General features: G+C 42.9%; 1 protein-coding gene across 1 annotated transcript in view; it reads right to left on the reverse strand.

The window, feature by feature from the left end:
* The window catches only part of FER1L6 (fer-1 like family member 6), a gene marked incomplete at its 5' end in the record, with an annotated part of 133,327 nt that overhangs the window by 46,311 nt on the left and 70,298 nt on the right, over window positions 1–16,718 (reverse strand). Inside the window, 6 exons of the mRNA XM_056111368.1 lie at window positions 510–549; window positions 2,785–2,907; window positions 4,432–4,658; window positions 7,286–7,454; window positions 8,985–9,146; window positions 9,393–9,503. Coding sequence (XP_055967343.1) covers window positions 510–549; window positions 2,785–2,907; window positions 4,432–4,658; window positions 7,286–7,454; window positions 8,985–9,146; window positions 9,393–9,503 — 832 coding nt within the window. The remainder of the gene's footprint in view (window positions 1–509; window positions 550–2,784; window positions 2,908–4,431; window positions 4,659–7,285; window positions 7,455–8,984; window positions 9,147–9,392; window positions 9,504–16,718) is intronic.

Raw genomic sequence — 16,718 nt, forward strand, 5'->3', positions numbered from 1 at the left:
ACATGCTAATTAGGAGCCTGGCTCTGGTTTTACCCACTTTCGGTGGTGCCACTGAAACACCACCGACAGCTTGTTGTGACTTGCTATTTTTAGGCCAAAATCTGTCATTGGCTTGAATTGAGTTTTCGGTCATCTTAAATCCCAGGCATTTTTCATTTGACCTTCTGCCAAACTAGATCTACTCAGTCCTTGTAAACTGAGTCTTAGGACCTAAATCCGGGTCACCTCTATTAAATTTTATCAAGTTTGTTTGGGCCTCTCATCTCAGCCTACTCCTATTTTTACTCTACTGTTTCTGCATTCAAACTGTCAATGTAGGGACATGAGCCAGAGAGTGGATTTCAACATTGAACTAGATAGGGAGACTTGGGACGTGCTCGCAGTTCAGCTCAAATTAGATACGTGACCTTTTTTTAAAATAGCGTGATCTTGCTGAGATTGTTGTCTCTTTGGGAAGCGAGGGAGTGGAGTTGTAACACACCTTCTGTGTCCCCTGAATAGCTACTGACCTGTGTTATCTTTTTTCTCTTCGGAATTGCTCTCCTTTTCCTTTGAAATAAGAGGAACACCAAATTATTTACACCACCATGTCAGACTTATTAATTGACTGCTACAGTTCTGATTCAATCCCCTTAATTGTCTGCCTTCCCAGAATTTCTATTTTTCAAAAAGGATATTCAGATAGTCCCCAAGGGGCTCCCAAGGGAAGTGGCATGTAAAGACAGGGGGCCCAAGTGTAGTGATATGATCCACCCTAGAGAAGAGTTACGTGCACTCATCAGAAAAACATCCCAACTGAGCTGTTGATGGTCTTGCTTTTGGAGTACAGTTCCTTCTGCTGCTGGGCAAACAACCCCTCACCACTCTGAGCCCTGCCCAGTCTACACTGTTTTACCTGCTGGCATGCTGGGTCACTGGGCTGGTCCCAGAGATGGGGGGGAGGTTAATAGAGAACAGGGATCGGGGGCTGGAGCAATAGCACAGCGGGTAGGGCGTTTGCCTTGCACGCAGCCAACATGACCGACACAGGTTCAATTCCCAGCACCCCATATGGTCCCCTGAGCACCGCCAGGGGCAATTCCTGAGTGCATGAGCCAGGAGTAACCCCTGAGCATCGCCGGGTGTGACCCAAAAAGCAAAAAAAAAAAAATAGAGAACAGGGATAGGTCTGACTAGGCACCGGAAGTGGTAGTGTGCATGGCTGCAAAAGGAGGGAGACTGGAGATAGGAATTAACACTTGGCGAAATTCTCTAATGACATAAGAAGCCATTGTCTTTCTAGGCCAAAGAGTCATTAAGTTTTCCTAGTCAATTAAATTTAATTCTCTTGTCCTGCTTTAGTCAGGGAGAAAAAAATCTTGCCAAATATTGACACTGAGCTTTGGCCTGAGACTCCAGATCTACTTCCCACTGGTTCTCCGCCTTCATAATTCAATTCTTTATTTTTTTTCCCCCCATGCCATGTGCATGAGACCTTGCTTTGGCAACTTGTGGGTTATTCCCACTTGCTAAGGCCAAGATCTATGCTTCTATTTCTAGAGCTTTCCATATGACTTTTTAATATTATTGAAGAATCAGGCATCTACCGTTTCACTGGAAACCCCTATTGTTTCTTTCCTTCTTTCTAGAGATCTCATTTCTCTTGGCTAGACCTTCTGGCATTATACTGGGCTGACTTCTCCAGATGCCACACTAGGCTGTACACCCTTTCAGCATATCTACCATGAGACCGTGTCAGTCAGCTCTAGCCAGAGGGTGGGAAACTTGTAAATCAGAGACACCTGGTCCTTCTAGTCTTTTTACTCACCTGCAGTTAACAGAAACACCCCGCAGGAGGGCCTTCATAGAGTGGAGTTTTAAGTAGGGTAAAAGGTAAAGGCCCTCCCGTTGATCGTCGATTTGCTCGAACGGGCCCAGTAACGTCTCCATTGGAGACTTTTGTTGTTACTGTGTTTGGCATATCGAATACTCTCCGTAGCTTGGGCTGGAGCAATAGCACAGCGGGTAGGGCGTTAGCCTTACAAGCGGCCAACATGGCCGACCCGAGGAGTTTTAAAGAGGGGCTAATAAAAGGATTGCACAGTAGAGGGTGCTATTCTTTCTTTCTTTCTTTCTTTCTTTCTTTCTTTCTTTCTTTCTTTCTTTCCTTCTTTCTTTCTTTCTCCCTTCCTTCCTTCCTTCCTTCCTTCCTCCCTCCCTCCCTCCCTCCCTCCCTCCCTCCCTCTTTTCCTTCCTTCCTTCCTTCCTTCCTTCCTTCCTCCCTCCCTCTTTTCCTTCCTTCCTTCCTTCCTTCCTTCCTTCCTTCCTTTCTTTCATTTAAAAATAACTTTAATAAGTCATTCATTTAATCACAGATGTTCAATATTCCAACAGCAATCCCACCAACATTGCAGCTTCCAGGCTGCACGACATCTCAAACTTTGTAACACTGACAAACCAGTTGTAGTACACCAAGTTGGATGGGTTGTAATGTAAAAGGCAACCAACCTCAATTAACAAAATATAAGCACAGAAGGTTTAACCTGTAACAATATCTTAGTAAACTCTTATACAAGGCCTTAAGGGTTCCATGGTGAGACACAACAATCTTCACTAACTTTCTTCTAAGAAACCATTTTTGAGCATCCTTTTAGCAAATTATTTATAACAAGCAACATAAATTACTGAGGGCCTGCTATGGGGTCAAGATTAAGGGTAATTGGGGAAATTGGAAATAACAGTGGTGGGGAGTTGAATGGTGTGCTTTCTCATTGAATCCCATGACCTTCCCAGGGCAGACTCTACCTTTAATGCTTTCTTCACAGAGGCGTAATATTTAGTCCACCAGTCAATGACATTTTCTGCGGATTCATCTGCTATGGTCCTCTTCTTTTTTTTGGTAGACCTCCGAGAAAGTCTCCTGGGATCCTGGAAAGAAATGAGGAATGTATTATGAGTTTGGCCTCATGGATCTGCATGTCTCTGACTGATGGTCTGCTGAAGAAAAGAATACATGGGCAGCCTCTGGGGGAGTGGATGAGCTATCAGTAAGGTTTGTGGTTATAGTTCTTACCACATCAGCAAATGAAAGTTTAATAAGGTGCTCATTCATCCATCCATCTATCCATCCAACATACTTTTACTGAGCAGATGCAAGATAATATGCTTGACTCTGGGGATGTAAGGGAAATTAAATAATAGATAATTTAATTCATTAGATAATTTTGGAAGCTTAGAGTCCACCGGAAGAAACAGGCATATGAGTAAAAGAGCATCACTTCAAACCAGGCCTATGTTAAAATCACTCATTATATAGTGTGAATTTTGTGATTCTCAATTTTCTCATCTACGCATAATAATACCTGCATTATTTGCAATGTGAGAAAAAAGGGACATAATGTAGACAATTCCCCTTGAGCAAATAAATGGCTACTACAGCCTAAAGGAGAGACTGGGGAGGATGTGTGTGTGAGAGAGAGAAAGGGAGTATTCCTGGGAGATAATAGTTATCTTATTAGAAATTACTCATGCAAGACACATCACACACCCGTCATCCATCTACACTTCTGATATGTCTTGAGTATCTATAATGTACCAGACACTCTATCAAGTACAGGGGTCACAGAGGTGTTAAAAAAATCATCTCTGACCTTGTAGGGATCACAGTCTTATGGTGAAAACAGACATTAAAGCTAAGAAATCCAACATAAGGCATCAGGTGCAATGTTGGTGGGATGGAGAAAGTCCTGTGAGGTGTCATGGAGGGTCACACTGCACATGATGAGAGTGGACAAGGCTGAGCAAACAGCCACTCACCAATCCACTCTGCTCGTCATTTCCATCTCTACCATTTGCAAGGCAGAGAACCTTTTAGAACTTCCTTTAAACTTCTCCTTTCTGTCAGTCAATGTTACATCAGGATTTTGTACTCAGATTTGTGATTTAGATCCTTGCTTTATGGTTTGTTATATATATATATATATATATATATATATATATATATATATCTTCTCTTCCAAAATCTCAGCTGCAGATGACAAGTTTAACTCTCTTTTGGAATAAATCCAGAGGGCTAATACTTTTTTTGAGCCATATGACCTTGTATAAAGAAAGTTCTGAGAATTTGTGTAACCAGTCTGGATGAGAAAACCACTACATTACCAAGTTAATGAATTTAGAAGCGCTTCTATTCAATTAAATTTGGCAGTCACATTTGACTAGCACTTTGAATTCATATATTTTTTTTCTGATTTAGTTTTATATGTACTTCTATATCTGCAGTGATGCTGTACAGTGGGTATCAATAGCCCTCTTTTATAAATCAGGAAACTGATGCGTGGAAATATGAAGTTATCCTTGGTCACAAGTATGGTGGGAGAAGTGGTACTGAGAAGAACCTACAAAGCAAACTCTCAGTCCACCTGTTAGTAGAAAGGGGGATTGCTTTCTGACCTTCGCTTTGTCATCTTTTGGTGGCTCTTGGACTGCAGACTTTTGTTTAGGCTCCTGCACAGGTGGTGAATCAGGGATGTCAATCAGGACAGCTGACTGAGGCTGGGCAGAATCAGTTGCATCTGTGGGAAGTGGCTCAACATTCACGGAGATGTACTCAATGGGGGCATCCTGGGAGGCACTATTGGTTCCAGAGGGGTCCATGGCTTTTAGCGAATCTGGAGTAGCTGAAATGAAAGCACCTCGATTGGTCAATTGGGCTATAATCAGAGCAGTCATTTGAGCATCCTCATACTGGGAATCACACATATCTAGATTCAGATATGGAAACTCCCTATTATCTTTGAATATCACTTTTCTTATTTATAAAATGATAGTGAAAATAGTTCTTGCACAAGGGGATAAGTGAGATCATGGGGTAAGGTAAATGATGTATAGGAAATAATCAATAGGTACTTGTTATTGATCTCTCAGACTGATTTTAATCAATGGTGTCATAGGATGAAGCATAATAAGATTAATACACATGTCTTAAGTGTTGACTGGATTCCCCAAGTGCCTTAACTCAGGGAACTTTGGAAGGCAACATGCCTGTGAGCTCCCATATGTAGGTTGAAGTCTGGTGACATGAGCAATTGAACTTGAGAGGGAGCAAAGGTTGCTCCTTGGCTTTATGAGGGTTTTAAATGGGGTTCTTGATTCAAAAAAAAAGGGCATAATGCTGATTGTCTCTGTCTAGGATCATAGATTGATTGCATTATATTTTTTGCTGTAAAATTAAGTATTTATAAGCTTTCAGTTGGAAGCCCCTAAGGTTGCCATGGTCTCCAGAGTGTCTTTTCCCCAGTTGTAGACTTTTGAACAGTGATCCAACCCAACATTTAATAGGCATCTACCCTGTGCCGGGCACGGGGATAGAGATATCAGAATAGAAGTAGGCTCAGAATGGTTTCTTGATTTAGAAGAAAACAGTACACGAATCAATGATAAATCATTTGTGGAAAAATATATAATCTGTGCATAAAAATGTACCTACATTTTTACATTAAATCATATACAAATGCAGATAAATTAAAGTTCTGATACATGCAGATGTAATACTAATTTAAAGATAAGATCTATAAGACCAAAGGATAAGAGCGATAGCAGAGGGTTGGTGTTTTTTGTTGTTGTGTTTTGTTGTGTTCATGGGATAGAACCCGCATTCTCATATGTAAAAAGCATGTGTTTTGTTGTGGCTTGGTTTTGGTTTCTGAGCAAAACCCAGCTGTGCTCAAGGATTACACCTGTTCCTGTGCTCAGAGGTCACTTCTGATGGTATCACTTCTGTACTATATGTGGTTCTAGGGATCAAACTTGGGGCAGCTGTGTGCAAAGCCTCTGTATTATTGGAGCGATGTGCTCTATTGCTGAACCATGTCCCCTGCCCCTAAAAAGGTTTTCTTATCAAACTTACAAAAGAACAAATTACAATGTTTAAAAACCAATTTGAGGCCAGATCGATAGTACAGTGGGTAGGGAGTTTGCCTTGCATGGGACCGACCCAGGTTTGATCCCCGGCATCCCATATGGTCCCCCAAACACCACCAGCAGTAATTCCTGAGTAAAGAGCCAGGAGTAGCCCCTGAGCATTGCTGGTGTGACCCAAAAAGCAAATTAATTAACTAATTAATTAATTAAAAAACAATTTGATGTGATTATATCAAATTAAGAATTTCTGTAACTGTTATGGACCATATCCAATATTAGCAGTTACCAGACAAAAGATTTTATCGATATGTGCAAAATACAGGATTCTAACATCTAAAGTACAAAAAACAATGAAACTTACACGTAAAGTGTGGGGAAAGGATGAAAGCTGAATTGTAGAGGAGAAATGAAATTAGGAAAAGATCTGTAAGCTGAGTGGCACCTAGAGAAATCCAAGCTAAAATACAAAGATTGACTGATGTGGCAAAAAATCAACACAAAAATGAAATCAAAGCAAAACAAAACTTAGATGGTAGCAAATGCTACTGAAGAGGTGAAATGCGGAGCCCTAGACAATAGGAGAACAGACTGAGTAAACCCATCCTGCTCCTTAGAGTGGTCCCTGGAATTAGTGTAGTTAAACCAGCACATTCCCTGCCTCCCACTCATCTCTCACTCCTAGATGTATATTCCAAAGAAATTTCCACAGAAATCAGGTTACCCATCACAGCACTGTCAGTGGAAGTGGGAAGTCGGAGGCAGCCTAAAAGTTCAATGTGGGGGCAAAGAAAATATAGTTATTGCAGCAGAATATTATTTCAAGTTAGCATACACAGAGTGATCCGTGGCTCTAATTCTAAAGACTTTTTGAATAAAAAATCTATAAGACCATATGTGCATATATATATATATGCAAACTAGTATTTTACAAGGATTAGTGGGTTGGAAACCAAGAGTAAAGGCAGGGAGTAAGATATGTATGGAGGGGCGGAGGGAAGCGGAAGATATAATGAGAGCAAAGTTTAAACTGAGGATGATTGTATAGACTGAACTGAAAAAATGTAGTTCACTTGTCTCTGTGCACCTGAGACCCAAAATGTCCAAATTAAAGTAATGTTGATCAAAGAAAGACATCAGAGAATAGAGGTTCAAGGAAGCTTGCGTAACAGTCACAGAAGTTTTCTTAGGTGAGTTTTAAAGGGGTGAGGGGTGTCAAGCCTGTGTAGTAAGCTCTGAAGTCATTTGAATAGAAGTAGAGGGCAAACAGGAGCAAATTCTTGGGAAGGAGACAGCTGACCATGGGCACTTCTAACAGGCTCCCTCATCAACCCTCTGTGGACACCATGACTTTGTACAACTCATCAGTCTATGAGGCAGTTCCTACCTTGTCCGTCCACCTGTGAGGTGATGGCCAGGGGCTCCCTGGATTTGCACAGAAACTGCTTCAAGCAGTTGATTGTGTAGGTGCCCACCAGGGTGCTCCTCCCGAAAGCTCTCCAGTCCACCACAGAGATGCTCAGGGGTGGGTGCAGAAGTTCATTCTCAGGCAGCTCCTGTAGGGAGAGGCCGAGTGAGTGGGGGCACTGGAAGGGCAGGACCAAGTGGCCTGTCTGGAAACAGGATAGAAGCAAGTCCGGCACCCCTCCTCCGCCTTCTGTCTCTGCCTTGCCATTCCATCTCTCCTTGGCACCTTGATAAATTTCCAAGTCAGCTAGTGATTACCCCAAATGGGAAGATGGCAATAATAATTCATTTCTGGTATAAATTTCAAAAACAACCCACTTCCAAATTCTTTCTGTCAGCATCTCTGTTCTCTTGCTTTCTCCTTTATTACCTGTGAAGCTCTTATCTTGGATGACCCCTGACTTCCAAGATCTCAAACAGAATAAAAATGGAGTCATTTGAAAGAGAGTTGAGGGTGTCAGGCTAAGGACCAGTTCTGCTTCCCTTGACAATCCTCTAAGCTTAAGCATTCTCATTATTTCTAGTCTTTGCTAATTTAAAATATGAGTTCATTAGAGCTGACTGATCTGACAAGATAATCTTTCAGTTCATTCCAGATAAGACACACAAAAAAGTACAGTTAACCATTGAGCAGTAAAGGGGTAAGGGGTGTCAAGCCTGTGTAGCAAAAAATTCAGGTATAAGTTACAGTTGATCGAGGATTCTATAAACACAGAATTAGCAACCAGTGGTTGACTGAATTTAAAGTCAACAGCTAGGAAAAAAATGGCATAGAAGTGGATCCAGGAGTTAGGGTATCTTCTAGATTAGAATTTCTGAACTGGGGGCCACATGGCTCCCTGGGGTAGGCAGGATATTCCAAGGGGGCTGCAGGTAAAAAATCACACAAATGAGGGACTACAGCACAAAACTAGAGTATTGACTGGTAAGACAGTGAGTGAGGGGAGAAAAAACAAGGTCAGAAATGGGTCATGGCTGGGAACAGGTTGAGAAAAACTGTTCTAGATCAATGATTCTCAGACTTTTAGTGAATCCAAATACTCAGGGTAGGGGGAGGGTCTTGTAAAGCCAAAGGTAAAGGGGTCTTACCCTACTGAAGTTTCTCACTCAATAGTATGGGGTTATCCTGAAAATCTGCATTTCTAATACGTTCCCCGCTAAGACTGATGAACTGGGGATCCTAGTGAGGAACTATTGCAGCTGTTTTGATTTTTACTGTGTGATTGGCTTCTGGAACCACCAAGACCAAAACAATAATGACAACAAAACTCTATTGTGGACCAGAGAGACAGTATAGTGGGTAGTGTGCTTGCCTTGCATGCAAGAGACCCAGGTGTGATCACTGGCTCCATATACTTCCCCAAGCCCTCCAGGAGTGACCCCTGATACCTGGTCCCAGAGCCTGAGTAAGCCCTGAGCATGCAGATAGGGCCCCAAAACAAAACAACAAAAACCTATGCCAGTCTGAAAATTCAGCCTCTTCACTAAATTAGACAGTTCTTCGTCACAGACATAAGATCCCAAAAGCTCTGGAACTTTCTCCCCCAAGGCAGGGTGAGGAAGGACAGGTGACCTCTGCAGAAATGAAGCAAGAGGCAGGTGGGGAGAAGGGTCCGCACCACTTCGAAAACGTCCGCCTGGACATTGAAGTTGGGGTTGTTCTTGTAGCTCTGGATCACACAGGACTTGACTCCTCGTCCCCCGCACTCGATGAGAACCTGAGGCCGGTCCACTGATAGGAGCTGCACCTTCTTCATTTCACGAACTCCCCAGAAGAGAACCTGAGGAGAAGAGGTGAGCAGAATTGCCTGTAAAGACCTCCAGGTGTTGACATATGCAGGTCCTGGTTTCCATGTGGCCCGGACAGACATGCGACCAGAGAATGAAGCCTGTCCAGTGCCCAGGGGACCGCATGAGGTGTTCTGTGTGCCTCCTTCCCACCATCCCCTCATGCCATATACAGCCATGCTCATTGCTGCCTGTCAGCCCCCAGAAACGATGCGCTCTTCCCCTGCTCTGCTCTGTACCTCAATGCGGTATTTACTCAACACTGGCCGGATGTTTGCAGGAACAGGGTAGATCTGGGTGACATCTGGTGGGTCAATGGGAGGGAGGCCCTGGATTCCAGATGGAGGAACCTGCACACAGAGGACAAGCACTGGTTAGAGCACAGGGGCAGGGAGGTAAGGGAGACTTGGGGTACCAAGCAACCACCTCGGCCCTAAAGCAAAAGTTGCAACCAGCTCAATCATTTTACCATGACAAATTTATTACTTGACAAATGCATTTTCCAGCAGGGTAGCCAATGTTTACTGAACCTTTACAATGTGACCCAAGATGAATGGATCCTTCCCTAGGCTCATACTAGACCGAACAGATGGAGAGGGAGGGAAGCAGGTGTTTGTGACTTGGAGACATGACACCAGAGCTGGGGGGGATGCAGAAGGGTTCGGATCAAAGTCGGAACCTCTGAGACTCCACTCTCTTGCTTTCACGACTTAAACTTGCTTTCATGTTTTCATGAGCTGAATCTAGTAGGCACTGTGTTTTAATGAGTAAAACAGAAAGTCCTTTGAAGGCTGAATTCTAGGATGAAAGGTATCATTTTCGGGGCATGAAGCCTCAAGAAAGCTATCACTGTGCTTTGCCGAGCTCTCTCACAAAGGACTGAGAAACTATTGAGGAAAGGGCCTTTATCACTGAGATTCATCCAGGCCACCACCAACACTTGCCTCAACAAGCCTCAGTAAGTCATCCTGGTTTGATCAACCTTGGGGATCATTCTCTTGGTCTTTAGTCCTGGGACATAGTGAGTCCCTGTGGAGGCTTAGTGAAAACACTCGGTGGGCTGAACCAGAAAACAGGCTCTGCTGTGTGACTTTGCATTAGAAAATCTCTCTCTCTGCACCTAGATGCTGGGCCAGCCACAAGAATCTCCAAGCCCCCCGGAAGTCAGATGTTCTCCTAAGCACTGCTGTGTCACAGGAGGTTTTCCTCACTAGGGGTGTTTCTCCTGGCCAAGAGGATGTCTCTGCCTACTTCATTTCATTCTCCAATCCCCTCGAGCAATGCTCAACCTCTTGTGAGTTCTTTTTACAGGCTGAAAACACTTGCGCTCCATATGCTGGAAAGGCCTAATTGCTCACCAGAAGCTGCCAAGCCCAGACAAATCATCATTTTTTTTCCACAGTGTTCTAGTTGGTGCCAGCAGATGTGCTTAAGCTAATGATCAGAGAGCCCAGAAAAGACAGAGCACAGACACTGCGAATAGAAAACAGGCTGCAGCTAATGACGCTGCAGCCAGAAAGGATGTGAGGATGAAGATGTGTACCCAAGAGCACCCCCTGCGGCAGAGGTGAGCAGTACAGCCTGCAAAACCACACTCACTGACAGACCCAGCTCCCCGCAGAGGTCCCAGGGAGAAGCCAAGCTGGGGTCATAGGTCACCTCTGGCTATGTTTAATAAAATCTTGCCCTTTGTTTTTTCCTTAAGGCAACTGTAATGCCAGCCTGGGAAATGCCCTAAAGTCTCTCTGTTCATTGAGTTCCTGAAAGATGCCCTTCAGAGTTTCTGTCTGGGCTCTAACATGGTGGAGACTGGAGCACGTTGGACTCTGCTAGGATCCAGCTTTTCCACAATGAGATAGATCAGCTGCTGATCAAACACAGACCTGGTAGTTACTCAGCATATGGGGCCTAAGGGAAGTAAAGAATTTTCATGAAGGCAAAATGAAATTAAAAAATGAGGAGTGGAAGGTACATAAGATGAATTGGTCTAGAAGGTAGACTGTTCTAACATCCCAATGGAGAGAAATACCAGGACTTCAAAAGGAGATTAAGGGGCAGAGCCAGGACAAGGGGACTCAGGGTGGGACTTGTAAGGGGACCCTAATCTCAAGGTCATGAATGAAGTTCGTCCCAGTCTTAACCCTTTGATAAATGGTGCTTAGAACCCTTTCTCCTTTCTTTACCCTCCCCGCTCTATCACTGCTTATAGGATCTAGTGATGAGGATGTTTTACTTCTTATTCAGTAAGGACCCAGCGTTGGGCTCTATCACTTATAAGCTGGATAAATTTGGAGAAGCCTTTCAGTGTCACTGAATCTCAACTGTGTCATTTATAAAGTGACAACAGTGTTGATGGATTCATGAACTCCTGCGAGGAATTGTTGAAAGAGCCTGCAAAGCACTTGGCACACTTTCTGGTATTGTATTTGCTAGGAGTAAGGGTAAAGGGAAAATGGACTGACCTTGACAAATATGAAAGCACAACTTCAAATCATTTTCATTTTAAATTGCATTCAGATGACCTAAGATTGCCAGTGCCCCAAACTACATTAGAAGTGAATTTAAATTGTCTCTAGAGGAAAACAATGCCCAGGCTCAAGTATTCTCTACATAATTTATGTAATTGAGCAAATAAGTGTGCTTGGAAATATTGTATTGAGAATTTTCTATATAAAATAAAATTGGCTTCTCTCAGTGACATGGAGAGATGAACTTCACACTCACCTCCAATTGTCAGCCAACTTTCATTCCCTTTGACGGCTATCTAAAACCCTGTTCTCTTTTTTTGTTCTATATCCGCTCTTCCTGTTCCCTAAGCTGGATTGCTTGAAAAGCATATTTGAATGAATGAATGAATGAGCAAAACACTCTTGGGCTTCAAGACACTTAGTGATTACTGGAGATAAGTTTATGAATAATTGACCTTTCCAAAACCTAAATTAAGTAGAAAGCGAGGTCAAGTGCTGTAGAAAGGAAGAGGAGAAACTATTTGGTGGATATGGGAATGAGGAGAGCTTCCTGGTTTCTCTGGTCGGAAATCAACAGGATTAACCACCTCCCTAAAAAGGAGACCAGAATGTGGAGGTCAGGGTGGGAATGTGAGGGAGATCTTTATGAGTCCCTCTCTGGGGTGAGATTAGAGAGCTCAAAGTTTTGGCATAAAGAGGTCACAGCAAGTATTAGGTAACCTGGGAAAATATGAGCTTAAAAACCAAACAAAAACAGTTTGAGGACAAGTGTTAGGAGAGTCTAAATGCCATGCTATGCAAATTTGACATTCCCCTATGGATCCAATTTATTTTCCATGAGTTGTACAAACAAAAAAAAAACAGTTTATAGTTTAAAATATATTGGGGAAATACTGAATTTCAGAAAAATGTTTCAAATGCTTATTATAAGACTTCTCAGAATCTTTACTACGGTAAAAACATTTCAAATCCCAAAGTCAAGTCATCTAAAATAGTATGATGTAAATTTCTTCAACTTCTTTATCATTATATTTGGAGAGATTTGGCTTATAATAAAACAGACTCTGGGAAATGTTCCTGGAAGTAAAATGCAGGGAGGAGACTGTATGGTCTGAAACTGTGTTCTGGAAGATCACAAATTGGGTAGAGGTCTGGGAGATGGTCCAGCTGTTAGGAAGCATGCCTAGCAAGCCAGCCTTGGGGGATGTCCACTCCAGCACCACATGGTCCCCTGAGCACAGCTGGTGCAGTCCTGGAGGCTACTGAGCACCATCAAATTGTGGCCCTGAAGTCCCTGGGCACCTCTGGGTGGCCTGAGCAATCCCCAGCACTGCGAGGTCCAGGTAGCCCCACATCCTCTGGCCTTTGCATCACACTGTTTGCACAGCTGGCTGAGAGCCACCAGTGGGTCTCCTGTAGCATGGCTTGAGAGCATCGCCTACCTATTCCCACCCCCACCCTCACACAAAATGGGTAGAAACTCATCCACCTGCAAAGAGGTCAGTGTAACAATCCTGGTTACACTGGTAAGAAACAGCCTAGGGCCAGAAAAGATTACAACTGCTCAAGGAGCCATCAGTGGGCTGACCTGGCTGTGGGTCTATAGACACAGAGTGAAGAATCAAAGTTGAGTATAAGTTTTCAAGGCAGAAGAGCTGGGAGAAGAATGGAACTATGGACCAGTACTGGGAGGACTTTAGGGGCAGGGTTAGCAAGGCAGCTAGGTGGGTCAGCAGAAGGAGATAGAGATATGAATTCAGTGAGGGCTGAGAACCCAGCTACTACATCCTTTTGCTTTTTTTTTTTTTTTAAAAAATTGAATCAATGTGTGATGCAGAATTAAAAAGCTTATCATGTTCATACAGTTTCAGTCATATAGTTCCCCAACATCCCTCCGTCCACCAGTACACATTTCCCACCACCAGTGTCCCCAGGTTCCCTCCTGCCACCCTACCCCCAGCCTGTCTCTATGGCAGGACCTTTCCTTCTTTCTCTCTCTGTGTAATTCTCTCTGTCTGTATCTCTGTGTCTGTCTCTGTGTCTGTTTCTGTGTGTCTCTGTTTGTCTCTGTGTCTGTCTCTGTGTCTGTCTCTGTCTGAGTAACTCTGTCTTTCTCTGACTCTCTGTGTCTCTGTGTCTGTCTCTGTCTTTGTCTCTCTGTCTCTGCCTCCGTCTGTCTCTGTCTGACTGTCTGTCTCTCTGCCTCTCTTTCTCTCTCTCTCTCTCTCTCTCTCCTCCCTTTCTCTCTCCTTTTGGCCATTATGATTTGCAATACAGATCGGATTCTGAGACAGGGAAACATTTCCATAATGGAGAGGCTGAAGGCACCATCCACGAAGGAAAACTTAGAGCCACTGGTGACAAATGAAGCCAGTTTCTTGCTCTGCCTTCTCAGCATGGAGAGAATCACACGTGAAGACAGCCGTGCTGGTGATCAAATTACTCTCTGAATTACTCTGAATGAGAAAGAAGTTCCAATGAAATGCTAATGAATTGTATCTCTTAGGCTGCTTCCCTTTGACAAGGTTTCTTCCATTAACTCAGCTGTCAGGAAGCAGCGGGGGTCTCTGTTTCACCCAGCCCAGAGGAGAGGAGAGCAGAGACTCTGGAACTCAGATGCTCTCCAAAGGCCTGTAGGGGTCTGTTGGTACAGACCTTCACTTTGGGACTCTAGGCATTTCGGGAGGTTTTGTGTAGTGAAAAGAGTAATTGACTGAGGGGCCCAAGTGACGGTACAGAGAGTAGAGAGTTTGCCTTGCAAGTGGCCCACCTGGGTTTGATCTTCAGTATCCCTGGACCTGTCAGTTGTGATCCCTGAGCACAGATCCAGGAATAAGCTCTGAGCACCGCTGGAGTAGCCCAGCCCCTGCCCCCACCAAAAAAAAGAGACTAGCTGACCAAATCCAATTCAGCTAACCTTGAGCCTCTGCTTTCTGATGTGTGAAATAAAAGCATTGCCCTATATTGAGTTTTCCCATGTCAGCTTCTCCTCCATCACCTTTACCACCTATGCTATTAACCATAAAACATTTTCCTGCACGCAGTCTTGTTTTGAAAAAGAAAACTTCTTGGTGTTCAGACAAGGCCATATAAGCAAGGCAACTTTAAAATGAAAATAAAACACTGTTATTGGGATACGTCAAGTCAAGCATTTCTTAAACTTCCTTTTCAATATATTTGGACAGTCTGGTATTCCAAGATGTTGGGAAATGTTCCTATTAACATCCATCCTTTTTCCCCTCAACCCCAAGAGACTAAGCCTGTGCTTTGTTTTAGGAAGACTGCAGTTGAGAGCAGTAAATTTTTTTGTTTGTATTATTTGATGAGTAGCAAATAACTTTCTTCTAAAAGTGGTGAGAAGGATGAAAAGCATCAAAACTCTTTGCAATAGTATGGATAGAACTTGAGAGTATTATGCTAATTGAGAAGATCTGGAGGAAAAAATTTCCCGCCTGAGCTTATTATATGCAGAATACAAAAGAAATAGAGTGGCTTCATGATCACTGGATGGAGAAATGGGTGAGGGTGATTGAAGGGGACACATTTCCATTATTAGATAAATAAGTCTTGAATTTCATGAACATGGTGACTAAAGTTAACAATGACCCTGTTACATGCTTGAAAGTGGCTCAGAAAAATTCTTGTCAAATACATACAAGATAACTCTGTAAGGTGATAGATATGATAAATCAACTAATTATGAAAATTATTTTGTGATATATACATATATTAATGATCACTTTGTGCATCTTAAAAATGAAATGTTATATGTCACATTACATGTCATTAAACCTGGTCACATGGGAAGGCAAAGCTCCTTCCAGTGAATTCAACAATAACAAAAAATTAATGCTCTTCCTTTTTTGACCTAAAATTCTTCTTTGACAGCCTAAAATCAGTCTTTGGGTTTGAAGAAAGATTGGCCCAGCTGGTTTCAAAGGTTACTTTCAGCTCTGGAATTTACTTCCTTCCTTCTTTGCAATGCAAATCTATCTGGCAAGAGCTGGTCTAGTGGAATCTCTCTGGGTTCATTCCTCTGGTATCCTAGAACCTAAGATTTCTAAAACAAAGAGTTTCTAGTTCTCGCCCTTCTCCCATCCTGAACTGCAATCATTTTGGAGCAGGATATACCTGAAATCTGCCACCCTTTCGAGAGGCTCACCCAATTTCACAATCTTCAACAGAGTTTCCTCTTTCTTTCTTATTAAGTAGAGCAAAATCAAAGTCTCTAATGAAATGGAATAAAAAACTTATTGTTGTACTTACATATAGCTCCCAGGTTGCAGAAATGAACAAGCCTTGATTGGAATACAAGTATCTAACTCCACAGCAGTTCCCTTCCTCATTATGTGCCCTACCCTCTTCAGCTCTTAGCGGAAACAGGTAGACTTGGAGTCACAACTCTGATCCTGCTTATTCAGCACGTTTTCATATATCTCCACTTGACATCCCTTATCTGATGTAAACTGATGGGACTGGACATCTTGTTTTAATATTCTGTGCCATAATATAAGCAATAATAATAAAGCGTGTGGTATTTGTTGAATGTCTGTTTCACACCATGTCCTTAGGCAGGTGACTATCATCATCAATTTACAGGGTAAACACTGAGAGATGAAGTAGCTTACCCAGGGTCACACACTAGTAAGTAAAGGAAATGAGGTCTACACCATTGAAGCTATTATCAATGTGTTAGGAATGCTTGCATTCACGGTTTTCTACCAAGACAGTTTTCTTTAAAAATTGAGATTCTTGGGGCTGGAGTGATAGTATAGCAGGTAGGGCATTTGCCTTGCACACAGCTGACCTGGATTCCATCCCTGGCATTCCATGTGGTCTCCCAAACACTACCAGGAGTAATTTATGAGTGCAGAGCCAGGAGTAACCCCTGAACATCACTGAATGTGACCCAAAAAGCAAAAAGAGTAAGTAAAATAAAATTGAGATTCTGAAACTGAGATTATCTGTAAAGGAACAGGCCTGACCTAGAAGCAAAGTACCATCTGCTCTCCTGATTCTCAATAAATGAAATAGTCAGGAAGATAAATCTGATATAGGTCCACTTGGTCACCTCTTTTCCAGGTCTTCATGTCCCAT

Source organism: Sorex fumeus, unplaced genomic scaffold (assembly GCF_029834395.1).
Source record: "Sorex fumeus unplaced genomic scaffold, SorFum_2.1 ptg000002l, whole genome shotgun sequence".
NCBI lineage: Eukaryota > Metazoa > Chordata > Mammalia > Eulipotyphla > Soricidae > Sorex > Sorex fumeus.